This window comes from Orbicella franksi, chromosome 6 (genome assembly GCF_964199315.1).
Source record: "Orbicella franksi chromosome 6, jaOrbFran1.1, whole genome shotgun sequence".
NCBI classification, from domain to species: Eukaryota; Metazoa; Cnidaria; class Anthozoa; order Scleractinia; family Merulinidae; genus Orbicella; species Orbicella franksi.
In genome coordinates this window covers 13,142,400-13,158,599 of record NC_138150.1, presented here as the reverse complement: position 1 = coordinate 13,158,599, position 16,200 = coordinate 13,142,400, and the positions used below count along the sequence as shown (strand labels likewise).

At 38.0% G+C, this 16,200-nt stretch overlaps 1 protein-coding gene across 1 annotated transcript in view; it reads left to right on the top strand.

Annotated features, from left to right (window-relative positions):
- LOC145489673 (coiled-coil domain-containing protein 166-like) overlaps nucleotides 1-16,200 on the top strand; it is a 77,389-nt gene that overhangs the window by 30,693 nt on the left and 30,496 nt on the right. The window contains exons 2-4 of the mRNA XM_081468706.1: nucleotides 8,904-8,957; nucleotides 11,076-11,130; nucleotides 15,687-15,831. Of these exons, the coding sequence (XP_081324832.1) occupies nucleotides 8,904-8,957; nucleotides 11,076-11,130; nucleotides 15,687-15,831 (254 nt within the window). The remainder of the gene's footprint in view (nucleotides 1-8,903; nucleotides 8,958-11,075; nucleotides 11,131-15,686; nucleotides 15,832-16,200) is intronic.

The window sequence follows — 16,200 nt, the reverse complement described above, 5'->3', positions numbered from 1 at the left end:
TCATTTGAAGTAGGCAATTTGATTTCTCTTCACCTCTCCATCTTAAGTGAGGATTAAGTTCGAGTCACTGTTGTGAATGGCCTTTAACTGACAGGCAAATATCTGCAATGGGCTACACCTGGCCTGGTTCCTGTAATGTTTTCTCCCAGGCCTTCAGAGTCAACTGATTTCAGTGACGTGTCTAAGATGAACAGCGCGGAGTAGCCATTAGACAATAACAGACTACACACTGGTTTAGATCAACAAAATGTTTGTTGTTGATTTTCAGAGCATCATAAGTGGCATTTTGTTTGCGCGTGTTTCACAGAAAATCTCGCAGAGAGTATTTTGATGTGAGTTAGTTACTGATGGTACGTGCCTGCTCTGCTGGTAGGCAAAATAGCAATGATTGTGAGGAATTTTGCGACAATCAAAGTCTGTCTTTCTCTTTTTGTCTCTTTGTATTACTCGATGATGAGTGAAAACATTGGAAGATCAAACAAATGATTTTGTGGAGTGTAGTAGAAAGTCCCAACGAAGTCCATTTCATAGGGCCAATTAGCCTATACAAATGCTTCAAGCTTTCAAGTCTTGTTTTGGAATTGTTACAACAGTGATTGAGGAAGATTTGTAAAGGATGCGCTGCGGAAGAGCTGTTCAGCACAGACATTCAAATGCTAAATCCATATCATGTTAGAGCTGTGTCAATTAACTATTAAAGTTCCTATGAAGTAAAAAATAAATGCTGCTTATTTGAAAGGCTTTTCAAAGCAAAGAAGAATGGCGTTTTCCTTTTTGAAATATCTTTTTTTGTTTCAGAGATGTTTATGTTTTGTATTATGCAAATAAGGAAAGTGACGATGTCACTGTAGGTGGTTCCACTAAAATAGCACAACACTCAATCGAGAATAACTCTAGAGATATTAATTAAAAGCAGTGTTCTTTTAAATTATCTCTAAAACGAAAAAAGATACTCCAAAACGGAAAATGCTATTCTTCTTTACTTTGAAAAGCCTGCAAATAAGTAGCAATTATTTTTTACTTCATTAAGTCACTTTAAATATTTGAAATTTTTCCTGTCCTATAAACAATTTTTTCTATATATAGCTTCAGTAGCTTCAACTACAAGTGCAATAAACCTTGAGCAATTGTGCCAATCTAGAAATAAAATGTCACACAAGTTTATTGGCATGATTCTCAACCATCAACGATGATTTAATACCCAAACAGAAATTGTCAATGTCAAGTTAAGAAAAGTCATCTAGCAGTAGTACTGGAGAGATGTACAGTAGTTTAACCCATGGGGAGCTTTCAGAAATGGAAGAAAAATTAAAGATTTATCAGAGAGCATTAGGTCACTTTAATTATTTAGTTTCACCTTTGAAAATAACATTAGATATGGGAGTTACAGTCAATTTGGCAGTAGTCAAATGCTTACAAACACACTTTTAAAAGGATCTGCTACAGAGGATATCAGTCCTCCAAAGTCAGTCTAAACCAATGTGGTAAAATGTGTAACTTTAAATAGCATTGACTAAGATACTTGTATAATTTCTAACCATTTTAAAGTGCTCAAAGTGAGACTTACAGGGCATTAGCTTGTCGTGATCAGCTGTGGGTAAAATCAGTTATGTGCTCAATATTGCAAATGAATAGAATATAGATTTAGCCATGCAGGCTTAAAAATGGAGCTCCCATAAAATACTGATCATTTACTCGACACAAGAACCTTTAAAGAAATTTTACCAATAAGCTTTTAAATTCCTTCAAACTGAATCAGATTGAAGCTTCTGACTGGATAAATTGAGCAAAACAAGGACATCTGCAAAAACACAATATGCATATCACTGCATCCAAATATCACAGCAAATCCTGGCTCAAAGAATGATGGCCAAATGAAAGAAATGTTAAAGAAAGTTAATGATTAATTATCTTTCAAGGTACATGCAAAGCCAAGAAATGCCAGCGCACCTGTGTTTCATTCACCTTTTTCTCTAAAACCCTTGATCTCTTGGTCGCCAAAACTGGCAGCAAGCAAGTTAACAACACAAACTTTGGTTTTTTGATGGTTAAGCTGACGTATGTGCCGTTGCTATGGCAACACTAAAAATAAAAAGGCCTTTAAAATCGGTTTTGTTTATTTGTAGAAAGACTAGTCATTAGATTTTCTTTACAATTTACGTGCAACAAGCTTGTAACGATTCTCACAAGTTAACACCATTTTGCTAATAATTTAACAGAGATCTTTAATTATCCCTTGTTGAGAGTTTCCTTTGTTAAAGTTCAATTATTTTCAATACTCCAGTTACTTAATTCCTGAAGTATTTTCGTGCCAAATTTCGTGAAATTCTAATGAGTGGTTCTCAAGAAATAGGTGTATTTCCGGGAGTGCAAATTTTCATTCAATCGCAATATTTTGACTTACTACACATGCGCTGCATTTAACTGGGTTCTTTCGGTAATAAAGAAAAAGCTGAGAATTGCTGAGTTCTTTCCATCTTTACCTTTTCTAACATATATTTGTGATAAAACACTAAAGCCATCAATACACTGCGTTCAATTATAGAGAAAAATAGCACAGATAGTGCGGGTGTTGAGTAAATAGAATGATTGCTCTATTGATGGCATGTTTGTTTTTTGCAATCCTTGCGCGCGCGCTGAATTGCATCAGCAAAAGTGCGCGCGAAAACTGTGTTCTGCCACCTTAATAATCTTTGCTTCCAGCTACCGCAAAATTTAATGTGAACTGATGAAATAACGCACGTAATTAGGCATAAATGGGGTAAGATTGTCCCACCATATCTATTTAACGAGCAAGGTAACCAATCCTTTTTATTGTATGTTTTGAAACAGTGCTTGGTAGGGAACTTTCAAGGAAAGTTTCAAAAAAATTGTTCGGCAACTTTTACTTCCGAGGAATCACCTTAATTGTTGTTTCAGGCTTTAGTACAGTGTACTAAGCCATTATAATATCCATACTTATTAAATTCTCAGCCTCGGATAATGCAATTCTAGCTTTCTGATTGGTTCACTGGATCTCGGTTACCAGCCATTATACCTGCGTTTGACCTTATATGGAAATGAAAGCGGCAAATGTCGCTTGGCATGAGCTTTTTCGCGTGAAGCAAAGGTTCGTCGACAAAAAAAATGGATGAAAAAAAGCACATTCGGTGAGCTATCTACACAGCAAATACAGGAAATTATGGACAATGCCGTCCCAGTAACAACAAAAAAGCCACAAAGCTCGAGATAAGATTATTTAACGGTACGTATACGTTAAGTTTCCCCCTGCGAGGAAGAAAGATGACACGTATTGCAAAAGTTCATTGATTAAATCCATTAAAGCCGCCAGTTGATCATTTCCTTCGCACGCCGCCGCACAACAAACCGTTTTCCATTATCTCTGACCAGGCAAATAAATTATTAGAGCATATGCATTTGTAAAAGGCCGCAGGAAAACAGGCATAATTGCCAGCGTAGTCCATAAGAAACCAGTTTCCAATGAGCAGATGAGGAAACTGTTCGACTAAGCAAGCTTGGATCGGCCGAGAGCAAGAATCCCGCACAGCTACAGAGGACAACCTAGTTTTATCTCAGTCTCTTTTTTGGGTGACGACGACGAAAAGAATCAACGACAGCTAGCGCCAACAATTCTGTCCTTGCGAAATACACCTCAAGGAGTTGAGTGTTTTGAGCTGAACCGAAGTAAGCCCGGTTCTTTACCAGCCACGAAAAACCACCGGGGTGGCCTCGGAGATTCTGAAGATGAATCTGACGCTAAGATAGTTTCTGTCCTTGACTCTAAAACTGACCAACAATGAGCTCCACACATACAGCTCGAAATGCCAAGGCTTTCAAAGCAAGGGAATCCTGAGAGAGATCTTGTCGAGAATAATTTTGGCACAACGTCTGTGTCACATGGCGATCAAAGTTTTCCGCAGCATTATTACGATGGCAATGTGCAAGTGCACAATTATTTAGCTCTTCTCCATGACTCGAACTCGAACGCTTTTCAAACTTTCTGGCCAAGGTTATATCTCCTTCATTTGATAGACGTTTCTTGAATTCTATTTGATTGCAATTTCATTCAGCAAATTCGTTTGCTTCGCTCTCAAATTTTTCATTCAACTAATTTTACAAACGGCGTGCATGTCATGTGATTTCCCACTTGTTGTTGTTTTTGTCACATCGACTTCCGGCCATTTTGTAAAATTAAAACCCAATAAAATTAAGCTATATTTCCAAGAATACAAATGCACCGAATTTAATAAAACAATTATTCCATTCGCGCTTGTTGGATATGAAATTGGTTATAGCCAACGAGGCCCTACGGGCCTCGTTGGCTATTTACCATCTCATATCCAACGTGCGCTCATGGAATAATTGTTAAATAACACTCTCCTCATTATAATAACGATAAGTACAGTATGTCACCATCCTCAGAGTCCCAGGGGCAGTTAGTTGGAGCGAGAGGAGATAAATCGGGCAAAGAAATGAAGCGTCGCAGGTTTACAAGTAAGGCGGAAAAAGCGCTTTACTCGTAAAGACGCTTCATTTCTTTGCCCGATTTATTTCCTCTTGCTCCGACTAACTGCCCTTAGGCCTCTGAGGAGGAGTGCATCACAATCTGGACACTAAATGATAAGTACATGTAACAGAAATTTAGGCTAAATTCTTGCAGTCCAGAACTCAGATCTACACACCTTGGCATAAGTGATATTCACTGCTTTAAAGGATACAGCTCCTCCACTTCCCTCTTTAAGGTTACCGTAAACCTTCGCGGGTGTCCTTAGCGAAAAAAAATATTACCGCACTGTCTTAAAGACAACCACTACAAATTATATATCAATGCAAAGGTTATAGAATGTTCTATTCGATAAAAATTGTTTTGCCTCAATTTTTTTTAATCATAAGGCGAGCGCGACCTAAAAGCATGAAATGACCGACGTTCCATTGAGCGAATTTATCGGGTATCAAACTCAACCGCATCAACAAAGCTACTGCATTATATCATTCACGAGGCATCAATCATCAAAACCGTGTGAGGGTTTTTCAATATTCCTATTGGTTGTTTTGGAAAATTTCTGTCAAGTTTGATGTCCAGAAATACAGTGACACTTTTTACGACGAAGGCCATTGCAGGAGATCAATTTTGAAAAACGCAAATCCCCCACACAGTTTTGATGATTGATGCCTCGTGAATGATATAATGCAGTAGCTTTGTTGATGTGGTCGAGTTTGATACCCAATAAATTCGCTCAATGGAATGTCGGTCGTTTCGCGCTTTTAGGTCGCGCTCGCCTTATGATTAAATTGAGGCAAAACAATTTTTATCGAATAGAGCATTCTATAACCTTTGCATTGATATATAATTTGTGGTGGTTGTCTTTAAGACAGCGCGGTAATATTTTTATCGCTAAGGACACCTGCGAAGGTTTACAGTAACCTTAAATTAGATACTTTTTCTGTTAAAATCTCCAGTCTATAAAAAATAAAGCAAAACTAAGCAAGTAAATTAATATGGCATAATTACGATACTCAATCAAATATCAAGTTGATATTAATTTTTCAGCAAATTATAAAAAATCGCTCACATACTTTGTTGTGATTATCTATTTCCATTTCATTTATTTCATTTATTTCTCTCTGTGGCCTGATGTTGTCGCTGAAGTCTGAGGCCCCGTCCACACGTATCTGGATATTTTTGAATCTGCAAGTTTTTCTTTCCGGATATGGCTTTTGTCCACACGCATCCAGCGAATTTGGCAGCGAATCTGGATATTTTTGTACGTGTGGACGGGGAAATTTTTGAATCCGGAAAGAAAAAGTTGTGGCTTCAAAAATATCTGGATACATAAGGAGGGGGCCCTCAGCGGGAAACAGAATTTGTTTTGAGGATTTGTGTTGTTTTGCAGGAATTTATTTTGCTATATAACAAATCACTTAATGACTGGTCTCTTGGGGAACAGGGAATTTTGTTTCCCTCGAATCTCAATGTTTCCCTCGACTTGGTCTCGGGAAACATTGAGATTCGAGGGAAACAAAATTCACCCGTTATTAAGTGTTAATTGCTAGATTCCCGCCAACAAAACACATAATAGTATTGATAATGATGACGATGATGATGACGATGATGACGATGACGATGTTGATGATAATGTTAATGATAATGATAATAATAACAATAATGACTTTATCCCCACTGCTAATAGGGAACACCTTAAACTAACTAATAACACCTAACTAAAATACAGAAAAGTCCTATAAGAGAAATTAAAATTATGAGTTACAAAGATGGCAGCCACTACATCCATCTGGGATGTTGTCTAGATCTAGCCTCTGCACGTGGGTCTTAAACTGCTTGAGATTTAACACCAATCTTTCTTTATTTGTCAGTTTGCTCCATAGTCAGTTGGGCCTAGATATTGAATTGAATGTTTTCCATACGTAACAGTGTTAAATCTACTGTACGTAAATGAAAATCTCTCTGCCGTAAACTATAAGTGTGACTATTAGTATAAAACATGTTACAAATAGTCCGCGGAGACAAATTATGTTTAACCTTATACATTAAAATACATATGTCTTGTAGTCTCCTATTATACAATGTTGGTAGACTGGCTTTCTCTAACAGCTGCTGGTAGCTAGACAACTTATCTCTAAAAACAGCATGCAGTCCTCACTCCTGTACTCTCTCTAATCTACGAGTGTCCAAGGCTCTGCAAAAATGCCACTCTAGGTGTCAATATGTAAGATGAGGGAGGATAGCTGCTTTGTAGAGATGTATCTTGGCCTCAGTTGGTATAAGATTCTTCAACCTCATGATCATTCCAATTCTCTGGCTAGCTTTCTTACAGACATTACTAATATGCACATTAAAATTAAGATCGCAATCTATCATTATGCCCAGGAGCTTCAAATTTTCTAATTCCATTATATCCTTGCTGTTAACAATTAGACACATTTTGTCTCCACAGGTCAGTCAGACTTTTATTCCGAATGCTCATTGTTTGATATTTCTTCAGGTTTAATACCCTGAAGGAGGTTCGAATCATATCAATTGGTCGCTAGGGTGGCACTCTTCTGAATTTTTGCAAGTACAGTACACGTGTTTTGCCCTTTCTCATAGATTTGATGATCGTCTACATACATTGATAACGCAGAATCTACGTTGTATGAAAGATCATTCTGAAAGATGTTCCACAATAGTGGCCCTAACACGGATCCCTGAGGACAGCCACTTTCCTTATTATTCCATGAGCTAGTTACCGACCCAATGTGCAGTGACTGCCTAAGCGGTTGCACAGGTAACTGCGCAATAAATCCAGTGCTCTGTCCTGGAAACCGTAAGCTTTTAATTTGCATAGCATAAGAGGTGGGTGTAATCTATCGAAAGCTTTGGACATATCTGTTGATAATATTTCCACTGTCGGACGATCGTTCCCAGCCAATTTCCAATCCTCTACTAAACCGATCAATGTTGTTTCACAACTATTGTGCCTTTGATAAGCTGTAAGGCCATCACCAAGACGATCATCTTACTTTGTTGTCACCTGATTTCCCAGTAAGTGCTCGAACACTTTGTTTACACATGACAGCACAGTTACAGGTGTGTAATTCTCCTTGGCATTCTTGTCCTCTTTTTTATAGACAGGTGTCCAGTCCCCTTTTTTCCAGTCACATGGCCACTGACCATAGCGAAGTAAACAAATTCTCAACCTAACCAGTGCTTCGATAAAAGACATATTTGTTACAAAGGCAGAAATTATACTTAAGAAGTAAAACAACGGCAGAAAACAACAATTGAGCTGTCTCTGTTTACGATGAGAAGCTTTATTTTTGTAAAAATGCTCAATTGCTCAAACAACACTTACATGCAGTGTAGTAACGCTCGTTCTCCGGTCATCTCAGCGAAGTAAACCGATGAGTGGTCAGTTCAAAGCTTGCTCTGATATTCTCTTCTGTGCTCAGAGTATAACCAGTGGGAGCAGTTTAGTCTTTCTAACTTTTACGCTAGTTCGTGCAATCTTGCTGCAAGCAGCTGCAAGCTGTAAATAACTGTAGCTCCTTTTAAATTCAACTCAGCTTTTCGCATTTTCATCTGCAAGCTTTGAGCTCCTTGTTTCGTAATTTCCATTGGAAAAATATATGTTTTCATGAGCCACAATACAGCCGGATTCCTCTGGACTACAAACCTTATAACCTGTCTTTAGATCGTTATTTAAAAATTAACTAAAAAGCAAACTTTGAATATCGTTCTTCTCTCGAAAGCCGATCGCAACTACTTGAAACTGGAAGCTTAGCTGACGTCCAGTTTGTGATTGACAGCTGTGGCTTCGTTAGCCAATCAAATTATTTGAACAATTCTAACAAGGATTGTGATTGGCTTATTTTAGCATGCTTAATCAGGGAACAGAACACGGCTGATGCCACTTTTACTCGTTTGGAAAACAGTTTGGCTTGAAAATTCAGCCGAATGCATGGGGAAATTATTGAATTCTTTATCATAAAACAAAGAGATGAATAACTTTAAAAAATGCGTGGCTACCCCTACATTTTATGTTATGAAATGGAAGTGGCAAGCCTACTCAACTTACCAAATAAAGAAGCTTTGACTGTGCTCTGTTCTGTTGTAAAGCACTTATGAAGCGGTAGAGCACTCAAGAAGTAGGGAAAAACACTCGACTATGTCTCGTGGTTTGCCCTACATTTCTTTCGTGCTCTACCGCTTCTTGCCTTCCTTCCTTCCTTCCTTTATGTTAGAGACAGAGAGAAATAAATGAAATGGAAATAGATAATCACAACAAAGTATGTGAGTGATTTTTTATAATTTGCTGAAAAATTAATATCAACTTGATATTTGATTGAGTATCGTAATTATGCCATATTAATTTACTTGCTTAGTTTTGCTTTATTTTTTATAGACTGGAGATTTTAACAGAAAAAGTATCTAATTTAAAGAGGGAAGTGGAGGAGCTGTATCCTTTAAAGCAGTGAATATCACTTATGCCAAGGTGTGTAGATCTGAGTTCTGGACTGCAAGAATTTAGCCTAAATTTCTGTTACATGTACTTATCATTTAGTGTCCAGATTGTGACGCACTCCTCCTCAGAGGCCTAGGGGCAGTTAGTCGGAGCAAGAGGAAATAAATCGGGCAAAGAAATGAAGCGTGTTTACCAGTAAAGCGCTTTTTCCGCCTTACTTGTAAACCTGCGACGCTTCATTTCTTTGCCCGATTTATCTCCTCTCGCTCCAACTAACTGCCCCTGGGACTCTGAGGATAGTGACGTACAGTACTTATCGTTATTATAATGAGGAGAGTGTTATGTATGGATAGTATAATGGCTTAGTACACTGTACTAAAGCCTGAAACAACAATTAAGGTGATTCCTCGGAAGTAAAAGTTGCCGAACAATTTTTTTGAAACTTTCCTTGAAAGTTCCCTACCAAGCACTGTTTCAAAACATACAATAAAAAGGATCGGTTACCTTGCTCGTTAAATAGATATGGTGGGACAATCTTACCCCATTTATGCCTAATTACGTGCGTTATTTCATCAGTTCACATTAAATTTTGCAGTAGCTGGAAGCAAAGATTATTAAGGTGGCAGAACACAGTTTTCGCGCGCACTTTTGCTGATGCAATTCAGTGCGTGCGCAAGGATTGCAAAAAACAAACATGCCATCAATAGAGCAATCATTCTATTTACTCAACACCCGCACTATCTGTGCTATTTTTCTCTATCCTTGAACGCAGTGTATTGATGGCTTTAGTGTTTCATCACAAATATATGTTAGAAAAGGTAAAGATGGAAAGAACTCAGCAATTCTCAGCTTTTTCTTTATTACCGAAAGAACCCAGTTAAATGCAGCGCATGTGTAGTAAGTCAAAATATTGCGATTGAATGAAAATTTGTACTCCCGGAAATACACCTATTTCTCGAGAACCACTCATTAGAATTTCACGAAATTTGGCACGAAAATACTTTAGGAATTAAGTAACTGGAGTATTGAAAATAATTGAACTTTAACAAAGGAAACTCTCAACAAGGGATAATTAAAGATCTCTGTTAAATTATTAGCAAAATGGTGTTAACTTGTGAGAATCGTTACAAGCTTGTTGCACATAAATTGTAAAGAAAATCTAATGACTAGTCTTCCTACAAATAAACAAAACCAATTTTAAAGGCCTTTTTATTTTTATTCGTGTTGCCATGGCAATGGCACATACGTCAGCTTAACCATCAAAAAACCAAAGTTTGTGTTGTTAACTTGCTTGCTGCCAGTTTTGGCGACCGAGAGATCAAGGGTTTTAGAGAGAAAGGTGAATGAAACACAGGTATCAAAAACTGTGTTCAGCCACCTTAAAGCAATACTTGAAGAAAATCTTGGCAGGCAGAAAGTCTCAGCCACTTCGAACACTGTAACATATAATTAATGCAAAAATCACACAATTCTAAATGACACTGACTCAAAACGTTCTTCCAGTCGTTGTTTACGAGGTCATAATTTGCACCCTTGAGTAACGGTTTTGTGCAATTCTTTTTTTGTTTCTGAACAATGTTTTTTTTTAATTCTTTAACTTGAAGAGGATAATGTTCATGCCAAATTTATCTTTAAAAAAATATAGGTCACCATGCTTGTAACGTTTGAGAGAAAACTAGCATTTATTTTGCAATCGAGCTCAGCTTGAGGGAAGTCTCTTACGTTGTGTACGTGCACGCGCTCATGCGCGCACGCTAATGATGCGAAAATCGCGCGCAGTAGGTATGGCATTGCACAATGCAATACTGAGGAATCGCCTTAAACCAAACCACGGAAACAAATAGTTTGAAAAAATACAAAATTGAACCACCTCAAGCATCTGAAATGGTTAGCCTGAATAGCACTCCAGTTAGTCGGAATAATGCTCCAGTTAGGTTGTTCATAGTTATAGCTGTCAATAATGTTTATGTGTGTTAGTTGTTTATTTACATATCATAACCTAGCATAACATAGCATACCAAAGCGTAGCGTAGCATAGCATAGTATACCATACCACATGTATGTTAAAGAGGCCCATGTTAGAAGTGACTTCTTAACACGTTATAACTACAGAAGAAAAGAAAATGAATGGCTACAGGAAGAAGCTCAACAAACTCGACTGGAAAGTGTAAGCCATATTCTATCTATGCAGCTATCCTGACAATTTAAGGGTCCAAACATTATAGCCTGTTCATTTGAGGTTGTCATTGTTTGTAGCAAAAGTCTAGCTTTTATTCAGGTTAGGGGAAAAACGATCTGTAAAACTATGAAATTTACAAATTTACACACACCACTCCAAACATAACATTAATGCATTCATGAACAGGTAGACGTGGACCCCTGGGGAAAAAGAGATCAATGGAAAATTCTAATAACTATATGTGACCCTCCACGGGAATACAGGGATAAAGGTGATAGGATGCGCCCAACACGCTTAGTGTGTCCTGAGACACGCTTAATGCGCATATTTAATTTGTAGAACAATGAAGGATACACAACGCTTTGTTTCGGAGATCTTAAAGTGCACCTAACCCCAAAATTTATTTTCCGTAAAATGAATCTACTTGTTATTTGAAATACTTCTGCGAGAAAAATTTGGATTCAGTTAAATCCTCGATTTTCTGTGCCCCGACGAAATCTCGAAAATAGCTCCAAAAAAACCACCATTTTGTTTTGCGACCGAGTTTGATGAGAATGGGTCCAGCAGCTGTCATGACCTCTACCCAGGAAGGTTGAATATTTCATGTCCACTCATTTCCTTCAGGATGTTGCAATACACATTCCAAAAGTGCACAGAAACGCCTTCTAGAAGTGCTATCGGCTGTTGCAGCAATATCCCAGATTTAAAGAAAGATATACTGTACAATTTACTGGCGATGATCGGTCAATGGTACAATAAAGACGTAAACGATGTTAATTTTGTCGAACCAAAACAAGCGAACTGTGAGAACCGTTTAAGAACTCTCACTGGAATTTGTTCCACAGACTTTCAAACGCTATTTTCAAAATTTTCTGCTTAAAGTCAAGCAGCAATTTGTAGAAATACTACTGACAACCTATATCTTTCAATCCCACAGTATTTATAACATAGCCCGCAAACTTGTGTGATCAATCAAGAAGTGTTACGACCAATAAACTGATATGTAAATAAGACGCAACTGTAGGCCGCCAACCAACACTTATTTCTCTTTCGATTTAGATAAAAGTGGAGGATTAATCCTTTAGAATTACATGATAACAAAACTGTTGGACTCACACTCTGTGAACTGATAGTGTTGAAAATATGACTGCGTAATGCCGCTATCAATGTTATGCCCTGGGGGGGGGGGATCACGGGATAGGGTGGGGACTTTGATCAGAAACAAAAATTTGGAGTCAAACTTCCTAACCCTTGGGATAAGATTTCAATTCAAAGTTCCCCACCTTGGGAAAAGGTTTTGAGTTCAAAGTTACCCACCAGACCGAGAATTTCAAGCCATTTGAAGGAAAGAATATGTACTTGCATTTAATTGACAAGACATTTTCATTGATCGCGCTGCTCCAGTGAAAGGCAGTGGGGAGGCTCTGCTCTCTTTATATAAAATATGTATACTAATAAAGTCTCGAAAACAAGCTTCAATTTGACTTTGTTTTCTTTAATAATTTGCTTTCAGCTGATGAATTCACAAACCCTAAAATATTACCACTAGCTATTCTAGAGTCAACATGTACAATCATTCCAGTTTTTCATAGAATCTAAAAATTTCAATTATGAACGTTAAAGTTTATCTTTCTTCAAGTCATTATTGACCCTCTTGCTGTAGTTTCATCAAAGTGCAGCACTCTTCTAAATACTAGAAAAGTCTTTTCTTCTTGGATATATTCAGTACTTTTAAATCCGATTTTGGACAACACAGCAAAATCTATTTTTCCTCTGTAATAAGTTTAGCCAAGCACTTAGAGTTATCGTAAAATCTAGCTTTATTTTCGTCTGGTGTCCAAAGAGAATGAGATTCATCTTTCAATATGCAAAGTGAAATCCAGTTATTACACTAGTTTGTCTGGCTCTATCTCATAGTTTACCTCACTCTTTCTCAGGGAAATACCGATTGTTTTTTGTATAACGTGTATTGAACAGTGTTGATCATTGACCGATTATCTGTCAACAAAATACGAGTGACTCAATTCGTTTCCAATACAGCCACATAATGTGATGGAGATCACCACTGTTCAGTACACTCTATACACAGCCACCTGTCTGGTAAATCATGGAGACCCACACAGACCAGATGGTGCCTCAATTTTGTTGCAACTGGAAGGCGTGGGAAGCATGTTTGAACTTCTGGGAATTCTGGCTACTTTCAAGATGGCGGAACACTCGTATCTAAGCTCCCCACATTCAAAACCCTGGTTGCTTTCGTCGTTTTAGCGCTTGGACCGCTTGGGGAACGCATCCTTTCTGCTTATCTGACAAATTTCACTGCAAACTTTGAGAAAATTTACATTTTTTATTTGCAGGTACGACTTAAAACGTGTGACAATATAAAATCAGTAATTGTATTTTCCTTTAGCCTGCAGTACTGGAGGATTAGCAGGCTCTAGCGCAATACACGAGCGCGCGTGAAGCGTGAGGCGAGAAAAATGGATTTTTCTCACCTCGCGCTTTGCGCGCGCTCGTGTATCACACTAGAGCCCGCTAATCCACCTGTATTGCAGGCTATGTTTCCTTCCGCCTTGCTTCCCGCAGCTTCAAAAATACAGGTCCAAACAATTCTACGATTTTCAATGGATCGAAGAAAGTGTTTTGGAGGTCATCAAGTCTCGAAAAAGTACGTCGCTGTTATAAACATGAAGCATTCCAGAAAGTAAAGCACAAACTGGATCTAATAGAACAACCATACTGTGACAAAATACATTCTCACTAAGGACAAATGTAAACAGCTATAAACACTCGTGGGAATCTGGAAAATTACCATCCAAAGCAGTCCTTGAGTTTTCTCTACTGCTTTTCGTTTGCCTGCTCCTCCACATCGTATATAGCTTTCCATTCCTAATATACAAGCAGTTCATCCGCAAAGAAGTCTTTCCCGTCGTCACTTGAAATATTGCAAATTGCTCTCAAGTTGTCAAATGTGCTCGATCGAAGTTTATTTTGGATTCTTTCAAATTGAAACTTAACTCTGACTCCAGTGACAAAAAAGAAATGATTCTGAAACAAAACTTGGACGTTTTAGTCCCAAAAGATACTGGAACGATTAGTTTTGTTTTCCATTTTCTCGAGCAAATACAGAGAGCTGACTGTGGCACCATTGTGTTTGGTTCCCGGGTAGACGTCATCAACAACCACCGCCCCAGACTCCCCAAAACGTGGTCACGCAACACTTCAAGCGCGACTTTGAAAGGGCATAGCAAATCAAGGATTCGAGCAAATTCAAAAATGTTTTGCCCAAATGCTTCGAATAACGAATGGATTCGTTTTGATGAAAACAAAATTTGGGGGGTTAGGTGCACTTTTTGTTTTGATAAGCGTGCAAACTGTCACACCCTTAGTGTGCAAGTTAGGACGCTAGAACAGTCTAGAGCAACTGAAAAAGAAACATGGCAGAAATTCGCAATCTTCCTCTCCGAAAAAGTTGCAATTTTATTACTATTCTAAAATAGCAACAATTAGTCTACTAGCGTTTTTGAAAGCGACAAAGAATGGGAGAAAAACTAGTCGATCACGTTAGACGACAAATTTAAGAGAGCATCTGAATCACATCAAACACAGGTAAAACATTTTAAAAATTGATCACTTTCCTTAGAATCGTGTTCTTGAACTATGAGCATTTCTAAGTTATGAACTTTGAGTTTCTTTTGCTCCGGTACATGTTAAGTATTACTGATGATAAATCCACAGTTGACCATGGTTGTCATATTGTTTTGCAAACGCGAATTCTTTAAAAAACTATCATGGGATGTAAAGACTTTTTGTAACCATGGCTACAGATAAACATAACAAATATGTCTGTGGGTCTTACAGTTTATCATAATTATTATGTGACTAAACATGGATTGCTCTAGAATGGAAGTTTTGTATTTGTTTGTTGTGACGGAAGATGTTGATATGTTTTCTGGAATTGGACTTATCGGAGGAAGCAAAAGTAACTGCATTCACCACAAATATGTGCATTGCCAATTTGGCGGGGGTGAAAAACTGTGTATTGCAAGCCTTTCACTGGATGAAGTTGTTGAGATGTTCAATAAATAAGGGAGGTACTATAACATACTTTAACTGTACACGTACTTAAGCATGCTACTGCGAGAGTATATTTCTAGTTGTACATGGGAGGTGGAGGACCTTTATACACTGTATTGTTCGTGCATTCACTGGACTCTAGATTGAGAGGTCTAGATTGAGAGAGAAGTAATAACCAGGGTCATTGTGTTCTGTTCAGTTCTTTGAAAAGAGAGTTACATGTAACTCTCCCCATTAATTCTCTGCCGGTACCAAAGAATTAATGGGGCTACCTGACCAAAGGCCAGGAAGTAACCTGTGATTAGCTACCTGGAGCATCCCATCAGGAGCCATATCCATACTCCTAGTTGCTTCCTGCAATGGAAACAAGAGTTATTTCTCAGCCTTGTAGTAGGCTTGTTAACATACTTTGAGCTAGCATTTGTAGTCCAGCTAGCCAGGAAAAATAAATGCACAAATATTTTCAGCACGAGTATATGTCATACATGGCTAAAAAGACACAGAAGAGGCAGACAACAATCATATCCTTGAGTGACAGCAATCAGCAAGAGTTGGAGAACATCAAACAGCAGAGAGAGCAGATGTTAAAGGAGTATCAAGAAAAGAAACAAGGTATTGCTAGAAGCTAATTGATTTCACCGTATAATTTTACCTTCAGGATAATTCTGAAAGGAAAGGAACTTGGACCTACATTGGCTTGTTGATTTGCTTATACTTTTGTTGAAGTTGTCTGTCAGATAGTTGAAAATACCTCTAGAACACCCCTCAATTGAAATGTTTTGGCAAATTTGTTTGCCCATTATGCAGATGGGAATGGTGCTGAAATGAAATTTAGCAGCCAATGAAAATTATTTCTGTCAGTTCAGTTAATATAGGGAAATGATGATGACCAGCTCACTTAACCTCTGCTGCAGGGAATACTTGAGCATTTTAGGGCAACAAAAATTACTGTAAGTCATTGCCCTTGCCTTCTTTCATTCC